The sequence below is a fragment of the Salmo salar genome, chromosome 02, assembly GCF_965601325.2.
Source record: "Salmo salar chromosome 02, fSalSal1, whole genome shotgun sequence".
In the NCBI taxonomy this organism is placed as follows: domain Eukaryota; kingdom Metazoa; phylum Chordata; class Actinopteri; order Salmoniformes; family Salmonidae; genus Salmo; species Salmo salar.
Genome location: NC_138292.1, coordinates 53,061,202 through 53,081,742, shown reverse-complemented (window position 1 = coordinate 53,081,742; position 20,541 = coordinate 53,061,202). Strand labels below are relative to the sequence as shown.

The 20,541-nt window shown below is 44.3% G+C and overlaps 2 protein-coding genes across 3 annotated transcripts; one reads left to right on the top strand and one right to left on the bottom strand.

The window, feature by feature from the left end:
* The first annotated feature begins 37 nt into the window (after positions 1-37).
* On the top strand, positions 38-13,266 carry LOC106586144 (RNA-binding protein 34). 2 transcript variants are annotated; one of them, XM_014173048.3, is made up of 12 exons: positions 38-127; positions 274-337; positions 4,579-4,738; positions 5,004-5,122; positions 5,224-5,440; positions 5,613-5,672; positions 7,443-7,486; positions 7,602-7,685; positions 8,026-8,089; positions 8,297-8,339; positions 8,440-8,558; positions 8,755-13,266. In XM_014173048.3, exons 2-12 carry the CDS (start codon positions 312-314, stop codon positions 9,175-9,177), a joined length of 1,359 nt encoding a protein of 452 aa, XP_014028523.3. In that variant the 5' UTR covers positions 38-127; positions 274-311; the 3' UTR covers positions 9,178-13,266. The 2 variants fall into 2 exon arrangements, with proteins under 2 accessions (XP_014028523.3, XP_045561683.2); XM_045705727.2 differs by having other exon boundaries at positions 121-337.
* Positions 10,995-15,943, bottom strand: LOC106586159 (mitochondrial import receptor subunit TOM20 homolog). The gene is made up of 5 exons (XM_014173071.3): positions 15,687-15,943; positions 14,888-14,934; positions 14,149-14,230; positions 13,665-13,807; positions 10,995-11,899 (listed from the first exon to the last, which is right to left on the bottom strand). The coding sequence occupies exons 1-5, from the start codon at positions 15,808-15,810 to the stop codon at positions 11,852-11,854; spliced, it is 444 nt and encodes a 147-aa protein (XP_014028546.1). The 5' UTR covers positions 15,811-15,943; the 3' UTR covers positions 10,995-11,851.
* Between the last annotated feature and the right edge of the window lie 4,598 nt (positions 15,944-20,541).

Sequence of the window (20,541 nt, the reverse complement as noted above, 5' to 3'; positions counted from 1 at the left end):
TCAATGCATCTATATTTTAGATCACTGGATGAAAGCCCACCCATATGTAATAGCTAGGAACATTTACAATTGCGTTGTGCATGGTAGGACATAGTTAGGTGAAGGACTGGTCTTCATGGAGTAAAACGTGAGTAAATAGCTACATTTCTTCTTGGCATCAACAAATAGTTCTAAATAGATGTGTTCATTATAACTTCCCGTACAAATTATTTGATTAATCATTTCCATGATAAAAAGCACGTTTTTATAAGATTGTCTCATCATTCAAACCAGTTGGAATCGACCATCGAGAACATTGACGTGAACTGACCATGAAAAAGACACTTTCTGGAGAGAGGTTAGTCGCCATTCCACGAGTATCCGCATGTATCTAACGTTAATAATTATGTTCAATTTGAACATTGTTGGAAATACAAGTTAGTTTGGGAAACGCACACTGTATTACACTTAACTATTTTTTTTACGCAACATGTAAAGTGTTGGTCCAATGTTTCATGAGCTGAAATAAAAGATCCCAGAAATGTTCCATATGCACAAATGTATTTCTCTCAAATATTGTGCACAAATTTGTTTACATCCCCGTTAGTGAGCATTTCTCCTTTGCCAAAATAATCTATCCACCTGACAAGTCTGGCATATCAAGAAGATCATTAAACAGCATGATCATTACACAGAAGTATGTGGCAGGGTCTACAGACAATCATTGACTACAAAAGGAAAACCAGCCACTACTGGACACAAACGTCTTGCTTCCCGGCAAGGACTGTGGGCTCTCCTCCGTGGCCAACGTGAGTAAGACATTTAAGCGTGTTAACCCCCGCAAGGCTGCCAGCCCAGATGCTGATCCTCAACACAGGGGACCCACAAAGGTGCGTGCCCAGCCCCCTCCTATACTCCCTGTTCACCCATGACTACATGCCTCCAACTCAATCATTAAGTTAGCAGACAACACAATAGTAGTAGGCCTGATTACCAACAATGACGAGACAGCCTACAGGGAGGAAGTGAGGGCCTTGGGAGAAGTGCCAGGAAAATAACCTCTCACTCAACGTCAACAAAACAAAGGTGATGATCGTGGACTTCAGGAAACAGCAGAGGGAGCATGCCCCTATCCACATCAACAGAAAGTTGGAAGGCTTCAAGTTCCTCGACGTACACATCACTGACGATCTGAAATGGTCCACCCACACAGACAGTGTGGTGAAGAAGGCGCAACAGCTCCTCATCAACCTCAGGAGGCTGAAGAAATTTTGCTTGGCCCCTAAAACCCTCAAACGTTTACAGATGCACAATTGAGAGCATCCTGTCGGGCTATATCACTGCCTGGTACGGCAACTGCACCGCCGTAACTGCAGGTCTCTCCAGAGGGTGCTATGGTCTGCCCAACGCATCACCGGGGGCAAACTACCTGCACTCCAGGACACCTACAGCACCCAATGTCACAGGAAGGCCAAAAAGATCATCAAGGACATAAACCACCCGAGCCACGGCCTGTTCACCCCGCTATCATCCAGAAGGTGAGGTCAGTACAGGTGCATGAAAGCTGGGACCGAGAGACGGAAAACATCTATCTCAAGGCCCTCAGACTGTTAAATAGCCATTACTAGCCATCTTCCACCTGGTTACGCAACCATGCTGCCCAAAATACAGACTTGGAATCACTGGACACTTTAATAATGGAACACTAGTCACTTTAATAATGTTTACATACTGCTTTAATCATCTCATATGTATATACTGTATGAGCCACTGACATTGCTCAATCTAATATTTTATACACTGCTCAAAAAAATAAAGGGAACACTTAAACAACACAATGTAACTCCAAGTCAATCACACTTCTGTGAAATCAAACTGTCCACTTAGGAAGCAACACTGATTGACAATACATTTCACATGCTGTTGTGCAAATGGAATAGACAACAGGTGGAAATTATAGGCAATTAGCAAGACACCCCCAATAAAGGAGTGGTTCTGCAGGTGGTAACCACAGACCACTTCTCAGTTCCTATGCTTCCTGGCTGATGTTTTGGTCACTTTTGAATGCTGGCGGTGCTTTCACTCTAGTGGTAGCATGAGACGGAGTCTACAACCCACACAAGTGGCTCAGGTAGTGCAGCTCATCCAGGATGGCACATCAATGCGAGCTGTGGCAAGAAGGTCTGTCAGCGTAGTGTCCAGAGCATGGAGGCGCTACCAGGAGACAGGCCAGTACATCAGGAGACGTGGAGGAGGCCGTAGGAGGGCAACAACCCAGCAGCAGGACCGCTACCTCCGCCTTTGTGCAAGGAAGAGCAGGAGGAGCACTGCCAGAGCCCTGCAAAATGACCTCCAGCAGGCCACAAATGTGCATGTGTCTGCTCAAACAGTCAGAAACAGGCTCCATGAGGGTGGTATGAGGGCCCGACGTCCTCAGGTGGGGGTTGTGCTTACAGCCCAACACCGTGCAGGACGTTTGGCATTTGCCAGAGAACACCAAGATTGGCAAATTCGCACTGGCGCCCTGTGCTCTTCACAGATGAAGCAGGTTCACACTGAGCACATGTGACAGAGTCTGGAGACGCCGTGGAGAACGTTCTGCTGCCTGCAACATCCTCCAGCATGACCGGTTTGGCGGTGGGTCAGTCATGGTGTGGGGTGGCATTTCTTTGGGGGGCCGCACAGCTCTCCATATGCTCGCCAGAGGTAGCCTGACTGCCATTAGGTACTGAGATGAGATCCTCAGACCCCTTGTGAGACCATATGCTAGTGCGATTGGCCCTGGGTTCCTCCTAATGCAAGACAATGCTAGACCTCATGTGGCTGGAGTGTGTCAGCAGTTCCTGCAAGAGGAAGGCATTGATGCTATGGACTGGCCCGCCCGTTGCCCAGACCTGAATCCAATTGAGCACATCTGGGACATCATGTCTCGCTCCATCCACCAATGCCACGTTGCACCACAGACTGTCCAGGAGTTGGCGGATGCTTTAGTCCAGGTCTGGACTAAAGCATCCGGAGCATGCCCAGGCGTTGTAGGGAGGTCATACAGGCACGTGGAGGCCACACACACTACTGAGCCTCATTTTGACTTGTTTTAAGGACATTACATCAAAGTTGGATCAGCCTGTAGTGTGGTTTTCCACTTTAATTTTGAGTGTGACTCCAAATCCAGACCTCCATGGGTTGATAAATTGGATTTCCATTGATTATTTTTGTGTGATTTTGTTGTCAGCACATTCAACTATGTAAAGAAAAAAGTATTTAATAAGATTTCATTCATTCAGATCTAGGATGTGTTATTTTAGTGTTCCCTTTTTTTTGAGCAGTGTATATTTCTTAATTCCATTATTTTTTAGATTTGTGTATATTGATGTGAATTGTTATACTACTGGACTGTTGGAGCTAGGAACACAAGCATTTCGCTACACCCGCAATAACATCTGCTAAATGTGTGTGACAAATAATATTTGATTTGACACAGGTGCACCTTGAAATGTGCAGATTTGCTACAACACAATGCCACAGATGTCTCAAGTTGAGGGAGCTTGCAATTTGCATGCTGACTGCAGGAATATCCAGAGCTGTTGCCAGAGAATTGAATGTTAATTTCTCTACCATAAGCCGCCTTCAACGTCGTTTTACAGAATTTGGCAGCAGATCCAACCGGCCTCACAACCGCAGACCACATGTATGGCATCGTGTGGGAGAGCAGTTTGCTGATGTCAACGTTGTGATCAGTGTGCCCCAAGGTGGCGGTGGGGTTATGGTCAGGCATAAACTACACACAACGAACACAACTGAATTTTATCGATGGCAATTTAAATGGACAGCGACACCATGACGAGAGGCCAATTGTCGTGACATTCATCCGTGGCCAACACCGTGTTTCAGCATGATAATGCACAGCACCATGACGTAAGGCTCTGTACACAATTCCTGGAAGCTGAAAATGTCTTTGTTCTTCCATGGCCTGCATACTCACCAGACATGTCACCTATTGAGCATGTTTGGGATGCTCTGGATCTATGTGTACGGCAGCATGCTCCAGGTCTCGCCATTTTAAGAGGAGTGGGACAACATTCCACAGGCCACAATTAACAGCCTAATCAACTCTATTCGAAGGAGATGTGTTGTGTTACATGAGGCAAATGGTGGTCACACCAGATGCAGACTGGTATTCTGATCCACGCCCCTATCTGTAACCAACAGATGCATATCTGTATTCACAGTCGTGAAATCCGTAGAGTAGGGCCTAATTTATTTCAATTAACTGATATCATTATATGAACTGTAACTCAGTAAAATCGCTAATTGTTTCATGTTGCGTTTATATTTTTGTTCAGTAAATTGCTTCTGTTTGTTCGCAACCAATTAGGTTGACAGCTCATTGACACTGGATAGCCTACCTTTGTTACCTCTGGATGTTCAGGAAATGCTTATGAAGACGATCACAAGGGCAGCAAGCTGTCTTTGTAGCAATAAATATTACACGTACCTTGGCATTCATGCACCTCTAGCTACCCAACACGAAACTGTGGTAGGGAACAAACTGCTGCTGTATTTATTAAGTCTAACAAGGTTTTTTTTGTTTTTTCTTAGTGAGGGGCCATCTGTGGACAAACAGTCCATGGACTACGTAGTGGGATCAGTATCAGGCAGCTTGTTTCCAAAGGAGTCTACATCAAGCTCCGGATCGCTATCTGCATTGTTCCAAGCTGCACCAGTAGTTGACACTCCGTTCTTTGTTCCTGCTCCCAAGGTAAGGCCATAAGTCCAAGGCAAGGATGCACAGCTCGGGTCTTAAAGCTGCAGCCCAGCTGACTTTTTGTTTTCCAGGAAACCAAGGCCATATTCAGTAGAGAAAAGGTTCTGAAATAATGTGAAACGGAGTTCCTACCTACCCACTAAGAAACACACATTTTAGCTTTCCTTTCCAAAATGATGGGGAGGTAATTACCTGGAAAACCAACAGAACTAGAGAGCTTGAGGGCCTGAGTCATGTACCCTTTTTATTCCCTTCATAGCCTGAACCGAGGAGCGTGGAGGTGAAGGAAGGTGCGGTCACAAAAGTCCAGAACAACCAGAAACAAACAAAGAAAGCCGCAAAGGACAAATCAGCTGCAGACTTAAGTCTAGAAAACAGGTGAGCTATTAAAAATTAAACAATATTTGTGACATGCAAAAGAATATGCTGCAAGAGATGTAGATTGATAGATAAAAGCTTTCTTTCTCTCTCACTTTCAGAGAAAGTGCATTACAAAATGCTGACGAAGATGAACAGGTCCCAAAGATGCCCAAGAAGACTAAAAGGAAAGCTGTTGAGATGGGAGAAGGGGGTGCGACAGAGGAGGAGGAGAGGCAGACAAAAAAACAGAGGACTGGAGCCCAAATTGCAGAGGAGAGGGTAAAGCAGAAACGAACAGTGTTTGTCGGCAACCTTCCTGCCAGCTGCACAAAGAAGGTAACAGTAGCCCCAGTCCTAGTTGTGTTATAAGCAGTGAACATAATCTCATTGATTAGGTATGTTGAAAGCAGACCTGGGTTCAAATAGCATTTGAAATCAAAGCAAAAAAAATGGTGATCAAGTGAAAATACAAATATGCCTTATGTTGTTTCTGTGTTTGGTTTTTCAGACACTACAGCTTGTCTTCAAGGATCAGGGAGCCATTGAAAGCATTCGATTTCGATCAGTGGTAAGTACTCCATTCACTGTATTAGATTAATCTCATACCCATCATCAGACAATGTGAGTGCTCATTTGTGAGTTAGATGATGTGAGTAAGACTTTCAGGTCAACATTCACAAGGCCGCAGGGCCAGACGGATTACCAGGATGTGTACGCCGAGCATGAGTCTGTAATACCAACATGTTTCAAGCAGACCACCATAGTCCCTGTGCCCAAGAACATTAAGGTAACCTGCCTAAATGACTACCGACCCGTAGCACTCTCATCTGTAGCCATGAAATGCTTTGAAAGGCTGGTCATGGCTCACATCAACACCATTATCCCAGAAACCCTAGACCCACTCTAATTTGCATACCACACCAACAGATTCACAGATGATGCGATCTCTATTGCGTTCCACACTGCCCTCTCACACCTGAACAAAAGGAACACCTATGTGAGAATGCTGTTCATTGACTACAGTTCAGCGTTCAACACCATAGTGCCCTCAGCTCATCACTAAGCTAAGGACCCTGGGACTGAACACCTCCCTCTGCAAATGGATCCTTGACTTCCTGACGGGACGCCCCCAGGTGGTAAGGGTAGGTAACACATCCGCAACACTGATCCTCAACACGTGGGTCCCTCAGGGGTGCGTGCTTAGGCCCCTCCTGCACTCCCTGTTCACTCATGACTGCATGGCCAGGCACGACTCCAACACCATTAAGTTTGCTGATGACAACAGTGGTAGGCCTCATCACCGACAACAATGAGACAGCCTATAGGGAGGAGGTCAGAGACCTGACCATGTGGTGCAAGCACAACCTCTCCCTCAACATGATCAAGACAAAGGAGAAGATTGGACTACAGAAAAAGGAGGACCGAGCACGCCCCCATTCTCATTGACGGGGCTGTAGTGGAGCAGGTTGAGAACTTTAAGTTCCTTGGTGTCCACATCAACAAACATGGTCCAAGCACACCAAGACAGTCGTGAAGAGGGCACGACAAAACCTATTCCCCCTCAGGAGACTGAAAAGATTTGGCATGGGTTCTCAGATCCTCAAAATGTTTTACAGCTGCACCATCGAGAGCATCCTGATGGTTTGCATCACTGCCTGGTATGGCAACTGCTCGACCTCTACGGCCCAGTACATCTCCGGGGCCAAGCTTCCTGCCATCCAGGACCTCTATACCAGGCGGTGTCAGAGGAAGGTGCTAAAAATTGTCAGACTCCAGCCACCCTAGTCATAGTCTCTGCTACCGCACAGCACCGGAGTGCCAAGTCTAGGTCCAAGAGGCGCCTAAATAGCTTCTACCCCCAAGCCATAAGACTCCTGAACAGCTAATCAAATGGCTACCCAGACTATTTGCATTGCCTGCCCCCCCTCCCTCCCTCCGGAACGCTGCTGCTACTCTGTTATCTGTGCGTAGTCACTTTAATAACTCTACCTACATGTACATATTACCTCGACAACGGTGCCCCCGCACATTGACATTGTACCGGTACCCCCTGTATATAGCCCCGCTATTGTTATTTACTGCTTCTCTTTAATTGTTATTTTTATCTCTTACCTTTTTAGGTATTTTCTTAACTGCATTGTTTAAGGGCTTGTAAGTAAGCATTCCGCTGTAAGGTCTACACCTGTTGTATTCGGTGCATGTGACAAATAAAATTTGATTTCCACTAGGGTAGAGCTTCCTGAATGCTTCATAGTAATGGATGAAAGTTGAATAATACAACGCTTTCTGAAGACTCAACCCTGATCGGTGAAGCTAAAACATGTCATTTTCCTTGCAGGTAAGAGAGGATCCATCTATGTCACGCAAAGTAGCAGCTATTCAGTAAGTTTCCCTGTTTTTTTACCTTCATTAACGCTAACACTGATTGAATGGGAATATCCGTGGTAACATGACGCATGCATTTTGAGTACTTTTTGTTGTTGCTTTCCTTCTCTAGACGCAAGGTTCACCCCAAGAAGCAGAGCATCAATGCCTACGTGGTTTTCAGAGCTGAGGAAGGAGCCGAGAAGGCATTGGAAAGGTATAGCAACTGACAAGCATTCAACTTGAATTTTATCATGGCTGTTTTTAAATTATCATAATCTCGTAAACTCAGAACTAAAGTCTTGCTTAATTGCGTCAGATGCTCTATTATGTTCCCCTTTAGAAATTCAAAGATGTGCGCACCTGCGAAATCGTGATTTGTCCAAATGATCAGTGTCAATCTGCGTACCAGAACAAAGTTCCTCATTAGTCGTCAAATCCCAGTCAGTTGAGATGCTACGTTACCATGTGTTACGTGCATCTGTCCGAGAGATTAACATATCAAGTGTTATCTTTAGGCCCTTGTGGGTTAATATGTATTACTTTAATTCTTGCAGGAACGGCATGGAGATTGAGAAAAACATTCACATCCGGGTCGACAGGGTCTCCAAAAGTGCATCGGTAAGTGTCCCATGACACTTGATATTTTAAAAAGCACAGCAGCTGCCTAGCATTAAGATCGGTATACTTGGTGGCAATAGAATGCACTTGCTGAGAGTTCGATCCAGTTAAGGTGATAAATTGACATTTGCTTAATCCTTTGATTTTTGTATAAACTTGTTTGAGCAAGGATGCTGCTACATTGACTAAAATCGTTTCGTCTTTCAGCACGATCACAAGAGGTCAATATTCATTGGCAATCTACCGTTCGGTGAGTAACTATTTAAGAGGGTTTACTTTCCTGTGAACGTCTCAGTCAAAAGGAAAACAATAAATGCAGGTTATTTGGCTCATACTGTATTAACTTGCAGATATAAACGAATTGCCACTGCGACAGCACTTTGAGGAGTGTGGCAAGGTGGAGGGGGTGCGGCTGGTGCGGGACAAGTACTCTGGAATGGGCAAGGGCTTCGGCTACATCTTATTCGAGGTGAGAAAAAGAATGCACATTTCATACGCACCCAACCTGCTCAGAGGTGTGTGTGAAGCAGTTATGTATGCATTTCAGCAGTCTTCCCACTACTGAGCTGGCCAAGTTCCATACGGCAGCAGCACAGTTTATTTTCTAACTACACCCCCTCCATCCGTACCTGCATCATCTGTAACGGCTAACGCTTTTGTTGTAGAGCATCGATGCTGTCCAGCTGGCCTTGAAACTAGACGGCTCAAAACTCCTGGAGAGGTCGGTCCGGGTGAAGAGGTCAGTGAAGAAGGAGAAAGAGAAGAAGAAAGTGGTGCACAGAGGTCCCAGAGGGAAAGAAAGAGAGACTAAGGGTGCAGGGAAGGAGCCTACCAAAGGGGGATTTAAGAAGAGACCGGGCCAGGGCGGTCCCCAAAACAAGTCTTCCGGGAGGCCACAGGGGAAGGGGCCTCAAATCAAATCGATGGGGAAGCCATTCAAGAAAAGTCCAGGCGAGGCAACGAAAGCCACCACCGGCCCCTCTTCCTTCAAAGGTGAGATGGCTGACCCAAACAGAAAAAAAGCAAAGGCGAAAGCACTGAAGAAGAAACTCAAACCGAGGAAAAGGAATCAGGTCGTACACATTTGATGGTCTGTGCTTTGTGCAGTTGTGATATAAATGAATTTGATATTGTTAAAGCAGATAAAATGTGTTGTACAATTAACATGTCAGTGGAGCTATATCATGAGATGGTGTGTAAGCGTTCCTGACGTAACATCCATGCCTACACTCATTTCCAGTTGAAACAGTTTTTTTTTTTTTTAGGTTGGGGCTATCCCACCCAATGTATGTAAATATTAACATGTACAGTTTACATACACTTAGGTTGGAGTCATTAACTCGTTTTTCAACCACTTCACAAATTTCTTGTTAAACTATAGTTTTGGCAAGTCGGTTTGGACATCACTTTTTGCATGACACAAGTAATTTTTCCAACAATTGTTTAGACAGATTATTTCACTGTATCACAATTCCACTGGGTCAGAAGTTTACATACACTAAGTTCACTGGGCCTTTAAACAGCTTGGAAAATTCCAGAAAATGTCATGGCTTTAGAAGCTTCTGATAGGCTAATTGACATCATTTGAGTCAATTGGAGGTGTACCTGTGGATGCATTTCAAGGCCTACCTTCAAACTCAGTGCCTCTTTGCTTGACATCATGGGAAAATCAAAAGAAATCAGCCAGGACCTCAAAAAAAATTGTAGACCTCCACAAGTCTGGTTCATCCTTGGGAGCAATTTCCAAATGCCTGGAAGGTACCACGTTCATCTGTACAAACAATAGTACGCAATATAAACACCATGGAACCACGCAGCCGTCATACGGCTCAGGAAGGAGACGTGTTCTGTCTCCTAGAGATGAACGTACTTTGGTGCGAAAAGTGCAAATCAATCCCAGAACAACAGTAAAGGACCTTGTGAAGATGCTGGAGGAAGCAAGTACAAAAGTATCTATATCCACATAACCTGAAAGGCCCCTCAGCAAGGAAGAAGCCACTTCTCCAAAACCGCCATTATAAAAGCCAGACTATGGTTTGCAACTGCACATGGGGACAAAGATTGTACTTTTTGGAGAAATGTCCTCTGGTCTAATGAAACTAAAATAGAACTGTTTGGCCATCCTTATGTTTGGAAGAAAAAGGGGAGGCTTGCAAGCCGACGAACACCATCCCAACCGTGAAGCATGGGGGTGGCAGCATCATGTTGTGGGGGTGCTTTGCTGCAGGAGGGACTGGTGCACTTCACAAAATAGATGGCATCATGAGGTAGGAAAATGTGGATATATTGAAGCAACATCCTGACTGATGTCTCAAGAAGTTAAAGCTTGGTCGCAAATGAGTCTTCCAAATGGACAATGACCCCAGGCATACTTCCAAAGTTGTGGCAAAATGGCTTAAGGACAACAGTCAAGGTATTGGAGTGGCCATCAAAGCCCTGACCTTTGTGGGCAGAACTGAAAAAGCATGTGCGAGCAAGGAAGCCTACAAACCTGACTCAGTTACACCAGCTCTGTTAGGAGGAATGGGCCAATATTCACAAAACTTATTGTGGGAAGCTTGTGAAAGGCTACCTAAACATTTGACGGCAATGCTACCAAATACTAATTGAGTGTATGTAAACTTCTGACCCACTGGGAATGTGATGAAAGAAATAAAAGCTTAAATAAAGCACATTCTGACATTTCACATTCTTAAAATAAAGTGGTGATCCTAAATAAAACAGAATTTTTACTTGGATTAAATGTCAGGAATTGTGAAAAACTGAGTTTAAATGTATTTGGCTAAGGTATGTAAACTTCCGACTTTAACGGTACGTCTATGGTCCCACCTAATGGTAGGGAAAACATTCATTAACTATTCTGGACATTAATATCTGAGAGACTAAATAAACTTTTAGAAGCAAGTGTAATTTACCTTTTTATTTCAATTTCTTACAAAGAGGAACAACCTCTTAATGACCTAACAGAACATTCAATCACTTTCTAAAGTATCTCCATGTTGGACTGAAATCAAAACAATAACTTAAATACAATGAAGCAACAACATTGAGACAGTCTTTCAATTTCCTTGTTCCTACATGTGATCTAAGAAGTTTGTAGAAAGAGTTTTTAATACAGGGGCTATATGTATCAAGTAGGAATGCTTTTTTTTAGGATCCATTTTTCCCTTTTAGATCACAATGAATGAGAATGCATGGGCAGGGGGGACTTGATCCTAGATCAGCACTCCTACTCAAGACGCTTAATACATATGGTCCCAGAGCTGTGTAAACGTGGGAGTGGTTGCAGCGATGATATTGTAAATGCTGTGAAATGCTTTGCTACACCTTCCAGAGACCGACCACTAAGAGAAGCAAAACAATGTATTTTTCTAACTGCATATGAATCCAATAACAATGCTGTCCGATAGGCATTTTTGATTGGTTGCTGCAAATCACGATATGGTAATTTGATGCGACCAATAGTAACACGTGTGGGGGACGGGTTCATGTTTCTTTCATTTGGACAGAAGCGAAAGAATGTTCAATACCCTCCAAAATGTGAGTTAAAAAAAAGTTTACCTCTTATCTTGACTTGTCTAGAAAATTGGTTATAGGAGCACCGGGATTAACTTTCCCCTAGGTACCGATCTAGGATCACCTTCCCCTCCCCCAATCCTAACCTTAACCATTAGTGGGGGAAATACAAAACTGACCCAAGATCAGCATCTAGGGGCACTCCGTTATAGGAGGGTTCCGAGGGGAAATTTCCAGCGACGATCCTCATTCTAAGTCCTCTTCATTCAAGCTACCTTGTGCGCTCACAATACGCTGCAGGAAAGAGGGAAATAACGTCAAATTCTAAAGCCATAAACATGCAAAATGTGTCCAGTTTCCTCTTCGTTGTTGATCTCGAACCATAATCATAAAGAGTCTCAGAGTAGAAGTGCTGATCTAGGATCAGGGCCCATATTCAAAAAGCATCTTCTCCTACTCAGATGTTTTATGAATACGGGCTCAGGTCCCCTCTGTCCATGTTCTTACTCAAGGTAAAAACTGACCCAAAAATCAGCACTCCTGATTTGAGACATGCAGATTTGAATCAGATTGTACTTCTGTCTAGCATATAATACAACTGGTTTTAGGGCTGGGCGATATCTAATTCATCTAAATTTGTTTTTGCTAAATGTTCAGATGCCTGGATTGCAGGAATCTACGTTTTTATTATTTTTATGTGCTTATGGTCTCATCTCATTCACTCCTTGTGCACCTTCCCACTAGCACACAGACACCAAGCCCCTCACAACAACAAAGATTAAAGAAACTGCTTGTTGTCATAGAGGAAGTTAAACTCGCTATTTGCAGCATTTGAGGTTTGGTCCAACAGAACCAACACCGAAATGCTTAGACGAGAACTTAACCTTTCTAATGATACCCGTTTTATGTGTCAACTCTCAGAATGTAGTACGGAGCAGACCCATCTAAAACGAGTATCAATGGTGGAAAATTCATTCTCAGTCTGTCACGGGCAGTACTGCTAGCAGCATTTTAGCCACAGACTTATGTGCTAGCTGTCTAGTCTGGGTTTTTTTTTTATAAATGTGCAATGAGCATAAAAATACATTTACATTAGGAATTGGCAACTCATTCTCATTCTGAGAAATAAGCATCGGTTTATCCAGGTAGGCCACTTGATTTCGATATCTAAATAAGTTCAACTGTTCTACCTTATTAGCTAGCAAATAGATTCAAGTTGGTTAGACTTGAAATAAACATTAGCTGGCTACTCACTAGCACGTGGGTTTGTGCTTGAGTGATTTTACGAGACCCGTGTTAAATGTTCTATTATGCCTGCTACAAGAAGTTGGTCATTGTGCATGGTTCTGTTTAAATTTGTAAAAAATAAATAAATGCAATTTCATAGACAGACATGAAAGCCAGAGCAATGATTATTTTTTTAAGTAGGTTAAACTATTACTCAGTCTTATGGTTGTGGAAGGATCATATTTAGCTTAGTTATAATTTTACAAGCCCTGAATTCATTTAGATTATTGCTGACTGTTTGAAATGCAGTGTATTGCCCTTTAACTGTGCAACAAAGCTTAGGGAAAATGTTTAAAAATAAAATCAAGGTTTATTGTGACTCGCCAATGTTCAGAAATAAAAATATGATTTTTAGGCCATATCGGCCAGCCCTAGTTGGTTTCCGCTTTCTTGCTTGAATACATTTACTGTAAATTGTTCTGAATAGAAGCGTACCTGCTGCAGATGCGGGCACTAAAAAGTTAGTTGGTCAAAAGCTATCTGTAGCAGACTGTTGCACACACATTGTGACAATGGTTATGCTAATAGCACAGCGCAACAACTTTTCAGTACCTGCAAATGACCCTGAAATGTATGAGAGGCACTGTACCCGGCTGATGGTTAGTGTTGGGGTTGTTACACAAGCTCAATTTTGAATAGGATTGCAGTTCTGACTACATATTAGATATTACATATTAGATACATTAGCTTCCTTGCTTGTATGCACTTACTGTAAGCAGCCCAGGGTAAGAGTGTCTGCTAAATGACCTTGAAGTAGAGAAAAGGACTGTACCTGGCTGATGGTGGGCAGTTTGGTGAGAAGCATCTGGAAGACTGGTGGCGGGAGAGTCTGCTGCAGCACCTGGAGAAGCTGCTGGGGCTGGCCGCACACGGCGATGGCGTTGGTCAGGTGCTCGATGCCGTTCTCGTAGTCTCCTATACCGGAATACCAAGCGCAAAGAGGTTTAGATCGACAAAACGAGCAGTACATTATATGGAGAACAGTGTCGCTACTCTGGTCAAAAGTAAATTAGGTAGTGCATTATGGGGCACAAGGTGTCATTGCACTGGTTGAAAGTAGTGGGGGAGGATGTCAATGCTTTGGTCCAAAGTAGCGCACTATATAGGGAATATGCAGTCATCGCTTGGTAAAAAGTTGTGCACTATATGGGGAATAGGGGGTCATCGCTTGATAAAAAGTGCACTAGCAGGCCTATATGGGGAATAGAGTGTAACACACAGCCTAAGTGATGTCAGTGTAAGCAAGACTGATTTACCTTGAGCCAACAGCTCCTCTCCCAGCTGAATCTCCTCCAGGAAGAACTTCTGGACCGCCTCAGCATCCTTCAGGTCTGGGAGCTGCAAGAGTTCCACAACACACACTTTTCTTTTCATTGGTCAAGAAATAACTAAAACATAGACAGGTGGAAAAGCTGTTGTCGATGGCCTATGCTCCAGGAAGAATAAAAGGCTTATTCACATGAGTCGGGGCAATCCGCAGAGGCTTGTCAGGTGTAAGGTTAGAATTACATTTCAGTGACCTCTTAGCGCACCGCCTAGCTCAGCAGTTCTTGCTGGGTTTGCACTTCCTCCATTGGAAAACAATGGCTTGTTCGCCACAGAACCGTTATTGTACGAGTCAAGTATATGGGCCTTAAGTAACAGATTTTGGAGGGAAGAGTGTAGTCGAGTAGGTCTGTTTCCATTGGGGAGCTATACAGTTGTGTTGACTGAAATTCGGTACCACTGTACAGACAATTAAACAGTATTTTCTCCAGAGTAACAAAAATAGAAAGGTTAAGTCAATGCACTAATTCCAGTCTCAAATCAGTCATACCCAGCCATCACCTTGCTGTGTCCTAATACATGCCAGTGAAGATATCCTGTTTATTCCACTGGAGGTCATTGGAGATTATTTTCCACAAGGTATCATCTTAAGTGTACTAGACATGACTTCTTTAGACGTGTGTTCATTGAGGAAGAATTTAAATAGTACCTTGAGGGGATTTTACTCACCTTTGACAGTCCTGTCCCCTGTTTTGCAGCCACCTGATTTCTCCTCCCTTGGGCAGAGGTAAACACAATCACTGTTAATATAAATAGCTTTGGGGATTTCTCCTGTTTGTACTTAGACACCTTAGTTTCTCAGGCAATCCTACAATGCAAGACTATGATTAGGAACATTAAGGAAGTCCCATTAACATCCTAAATTGACACCCTAAAGTACAACTTCGGCTTTTGAACAAAGCTCCAAAATAATCCACACCCCTTCTGATATCCCTTGATAAAGTAGTTTACCCGGGTCAGAATCAGGAAATATTTAAGTGTAGCTGCTAAGTAGCAAGTGACAACTAGCCAAACAATCCTAGTTATTTTTTTCTGGTAGGGTTATGAACTACCACGGTGGAAGGTAAATGACAAAATTGCTAACAGGAACATGGCTCATTCAATTGCGGTAAAGCAGGTGTATAAAGCATTGTGGCCAGCTGACAGCCAGAATCCATCTTTAATACTGTAGTCCAGCTACAGTATAAACGCTCAACTCTATTTAAGAGAACAGAGTTGAGCATTCCTCTGCTAGGAGCTAGTTAGGTTAGCACTGGCTAGTTAGGTGCAGGACTTTTGGGGTTAGCAGTGCGCTAACAATTAATGAATCAGATCTAATGCACAAACCATTAACGTTACCATTCAAGCTTCTATACTTCGCCAATTGGGAATAGTTAAACGAGTTCTGCCTGGCTCGAGCATTTTGTTGCACCTCAGGTCTCCCAAACAGAGACCGGAGCGGGTTGCAAAGGACGCAGACAACACTCACGTTCTCGCAGCCTGTTCTTGAAGTTGGGGTCACTCCGTCTTTTCCTGTCGAAGTAGATGCAGTAGCCGACGAACAGAGCCCCGCAAACACCGGCGGCTATCGTGCTCGATTTACCGCCCATCATCACTTCCGAAATGGTTGGTATTTCGATGTTAACAAAGAGAATATTTCAATTTTGGCTTATATCAAAGATGGTACATGACCTCACACAGGCGCAAGTTCGCAGCAAAAAGGACCAGTAGGACCACTGACTAATTTGACAGCTAGGGTGTCCGCATTGACCGCCTGATAGAAAAGAATCCACCTTTAATTCCCAATCACATGATATCTCCGATAACGTATGCATTTGATTGACTATAAAGTGTTGCATGTTGTTGAACCCAGATGGGGAAAAAATAAATGTGTTAGGATTTCTTCAAATCAATGTAACTAGTAGTCGGTCGCATTGAAATGAAAGTACCACAAGGGGGCAGTAACAATTCATTAAAAAAAGAAGCAGCAGGCTTGTGATCACATTTGATACAATTAAACAGTATTTTCTCCAGAGTAGCAAAAATAGAAACAATTTAGCTACAACTCTAGGTATTTTGACTAATCTGGGGTAGACTACACAGCAGCAAACAATGGCCAAGTGAAATATTGAACAGTAGGCTACATGGTGTGGCACAATCATCTAGACTAGTAAGAAAACATGTACAATTTAGCTTTCGCTATGACCAATTCATTTACGAAAAATTATGCCAGTTGCTCTGAGCCTTGCTCCTATGCCTGTTTGGCCTTAGTTGGCACTTTTCATCTCCCAGATGATAGCTAATCCCTAGAAGTGCTGCTCAACAGAACAGATGGTCAGCTGCAATACATGTGCAAGGCCAGACTGCTGCAAAAATATACCACCTTGACTATTAGGCTTCTGAGGGCACATGCTCAGACCTGCAGTAATACAAACCATCAGGCATGCACATCCTTACATGGATTACATCATCACCAGACTGTGTCTGGTATTACGTGCACCTTTGCCTTTAAATGGCAACCGAGTCGTTCTGCACCCTTGCACCATTTCTGTGGCCGCTTGTTGTTGTTACAGTTTATTAAAGGAGTAACTGAATCTTAGAGATTGGCGTCATTGACCACACGTTGCCGCTTGACAGGATTTTGGAAGGGTGTGTGTGCTTTTGGGGGGGGGGGGGGGTTCCAGTTAAGCTGTGGGTGTTTGGTTGTGTGCGTGCATGTGTGTTGGTACAAGTGTGTGTTTGAACAAGTGTGTGCATGTGTACACTTGTCTGTGGACAATTTACATGGTAGGAGGATTATCCGCCTGCCCTGTCGTCTCTCTCGCCAGCGGCTTAGCAGCTCGCACCTGGCATGCAGCTGGCTGAGGGTTGGCGAAGAATTCACCCCTCAGGGACATCTAGCTCCGCCAGTGCCCGGGCATGACGTGAGGCGGCTTAGCCAGAGGCTCGTCGTCTCACGGCGGTGGGTTATTATTACCATTACTCAATCGTTCCTGGAAGCTGCTTTGGAAGCCCTGCTGTATGTGATCCCAGTGCTCGTGTGTTTGGAGGTCTCCTGATCCATGCTGTCATCCCAGGCCACATTATACATGTCTATATACATGTCTGTAGCAATTCCCTAGGAAACAAGTACTCTTGTCATTTGCTGGGACTCAGACAGATCTCATGTCCTTATGTCGATGTGGGTTGGAGGTTTGGATAGAAAGACCGTGACACACACGTCAGAGAGTGTTTAGAGATGTTGTACAAATAATGGTTGTTGCAAAACTATCTCTCAATCAGACAGTAGAATCATGTAAGACTTTAGGGTTTATAAAGAGAGCCAACCAATGGGGATGCTTTACTGACTGATTCCTACATATCTCTCTTAAAACCATTTATATGGGTATAACTTTTACTGTTCTCCTGGGTGTGCTAAGGTTGGCAATAAGACAGGAGACACCCTGCAGTTGCTTATTGTGCAGTATACGAGCCACACTGTGTACCTTTATTGACTGTGCACATAGCACTATTAAGTGAATTAAGCATGCTCCATAAAGGCTAGGTAATTAGTATGCTTGGGCTCATAATCCAATCAGTGTGCATGATGCTGCACGGTGAGCTCATCGCTATATATGACTTTCACAGCCATGCTGACTCTGCACATTTACTGTAAAACCTGGCAAGGCGACTTGCGTCTGTGAGTGCAAAAGCAATTATCTTCTTCTGCCCTGTCATCTTCCTTGGAATGGTGCGCTTACTCCTCTGTTGCCATGGTTTCAGACCAGAGCGGTAACTATGGCAACACTGTTGGTATTCCCCAAAGCGGTGGAGAGAGATAAGACACACCACCAGAAGTCTTTCCCACTGATGCTTCACATGCACGCACGCACGCACGCACGCACGCACGCACGCACGCACGCACACACACACACACACACACACACACACACACACACACACACACACACACACACACACACACACACACACACACTCAGACACGCACGCGCACACACACTCAGACGCGCACACACACACGCACGCGCGCACACACACACACACTCAGACACGCACGCACGCACGTGCACACACACACACACACGCATACACACACTCAGACACACACAGACCAAGCAAGTGTTTTTGAGTGGAGATTTGCACAAGGGCTCCAGTGAAGGAAGCTTGCAGGGACAAACAGAGAAGTAATTATTTTTACCCTGGCTGCAGCTGTTTTTCTGTGTGTCTTGGCAGCCCTGGCTCCAGCAGCAGAGAGACAGGCCAGGAGACAGGAACTGAAAAAATCCCCTCTCTTACTATTGGAATAAAATACAGAACGTTTTGAATCCCGGCCCAGGAACGTCCCATAAAACTGGAAATGGCAGGCCTACCCTGTATTTTCCATGAACCCTGTGCTCTCCCCATTCCAAAGGCTATGTCATTAGATGTGTTTTCAAGGGAGAAACACGTAGTGGAACCAGGAATGGAGGGAGGAGGGAGGATGGCAGGCTTGCCAAGTCTCTGAGCCAAGTGGAGAAGAGAGAGACTTTTCTGTTTAGGTTGTCTGAATGGGGGAGAGAGTGCTGACTGAAAAGGAATGGAAAGTGAGAGAGAGAGGGAAGGGAGAGAGAGAGGTAAAGAGGACTGCTTGTGTTAGCATGGCGTTGCGCCCCAGGACCCCATTAGCTAGCTCTCTCTTCAGCTCTTGGCAACGGCATAGGCGGTCAAGGTTTTATCGGCGCTGTAAGTGAACCATTTCTCCCTCCCTGCAGTGCTCCAACTAGTCCTCCATGTTGAAATCACCACTCCCTCCCTCTGGGGTCAGTAAGGGGAAAGTAAGCGCTGGCGGAGGCGGCTGGCTACAGCTCCAGCCAGTTTCCTTCCCTTTCCCTCCACCCTTCTGGGTGAGTGGAATCTCTGGACGGATATGAGTGCAACAGAGTTCTGGCCAGTGAGAGTTGGCTACCATTTTATCTCCAAAAGTTAGCCGAGTTATCTCCAGGACCAAGAGTTAGCTTTCAGGCTATTTAGCATTTTAGAATGACCTCTATATTCTGAGTTAGCTCCTGGATTATAATTTGCTTGTAGAACTTGAGATATAGTTTAGGGTTTGAGCTGTGAGGGAGCCAAGGAGGAATAGAGGGATTTGATAAAAGAGTGGAAGATAGAGGGCGCTATTTGGCATGGTAAGAGAGAGAAGAGGCTTCTGAGCCGAGGCAGACAGCCCACCATCCTTCAGCTGTCAATAGGGGTAGCTGCTGCTCCAGCACAACATTCACAGCACCACCACACACACAGAAAAGCACACTCGCTCACTCAAACACTAACACACACCCACCCACACACTCAGGGAAACACACACACCCCCAAAACAAGATAACTTTCAGCTGAAGTAATGGGTGAATGACACAAAAAAAAGTAGTAGTCTACGAATAAGTTATATCAATACACACAACCCACTGGGCACAAACGTTAGTTCAACGTCTAGTTTTGATTTACATTTGGTTGAGTTGTCAACTAACATGAAATCAACAAAAGTTGGGTGAAAAAGAATAATGAAATTCCCTTAAGTTTTTTCAAATCCAATCAGTTTTCCATCTTGATTCAACGTAATCACAATGATTTGTTTTATTGAAATGACGTGAAAACAACGTTGACTCAACCTGTTTTTGCCCAGTGGGAAGTTGAAGAGTGGACATAACAAGGCTTTGGAAGTTAGTGTTTCTAACTCTACAGGATTGTATTAATTGTATACAGCAGATGGTTTTCTGTCATTGCTGCAGTTTAGTACAAAATACAGACTCTTACACTTGGGGAATTGCCATCAAGCACAACTCAACCTATAAAGCTACTTTCAGTGTTAATCTGTGTATGTTTGTTTGTTTTCTTGACTCTCTATTCCATTACAGCATACTGCAGCTGCAGGAGCTATATGGCGAGAGTTCTCCTGATCTATGCTTAAGAGAACCATCTCCTATGGTCAGATCAAAGATTGAGTTCTGGTAAGCTGTTCCTAAATCTGCTCTTGGGTGGCAACATACATCTAACCCCAGCCCTATTCTGCGGCACCTGGTTAGTAGTGCTAGCGTCTCTGTCTGCTGTAGCCTGGTTAGCAAGCTAGCTAGCTATATCATCTCTCTGCCATCACGGCTGCCTGGCCAAGCACGCCCGCAGGAAGGTCTTGGCAGCGTCCGCTGTCTGTCCAGATGGCTGGGGATGGCAGCTCAGTGTGACGCCTCCGCCTTAGATGCCTCTGATGATTATACCCTCTTTGAAAGAGATAGACATCCATTTACATGGAGGCTCTTCTCTCAGCATACCAATTGGCCTTGGAGGTCCCACTCTTCTTTGAAGTATAGCTATCG

Excerpts from the sequence above, each read along its gene's own strand:
- LOC106586144 (XM_014173048.3), top strand. The coding sequence starts at position 312 with ATGAAAAAGACACTTTCTGGAGAGAG. Across the intron at positions 338-4,578 it reads AAGACACTTTCTGGAGAGAG|TGAGGGGCCATCTGTGGACA; the intron begins GTTAGTCGCCAT and ends GTTTTTTCTTAG. Across the intron at positions 8,559-8,754 it reads TCGGCTACATCTTATTCGAG|AGCATCGATGCTGTCCAGCT; the intron begins GTGAGAAAAAGA and ends CTTTTGTTGTAG.
- LOC106586159 (XM_014173071.3), bottom strand. The coding sequence starts at position 15,810 with ATGATGGGCGGTAAATCGAGCACGATAGCCGCCGGTGTTTGCGGGGCT. Across the intron at positions 14,935-15,686 it reads CAAGAACAGGCTGCGAGAAC|GGAGGAGAAATCAGGTGGCT; the intron begins GTGAGTGTTGTC and ends CCTCTGCCCAAG. Across the intron at positions 11,900-13,664 it reads AACTGCCCACCATCAGCCAG|CGTATTGTGAGCGCACAAGG; the intron begins GTACAGTCCTTT and ends TCTTTCCTGCAG.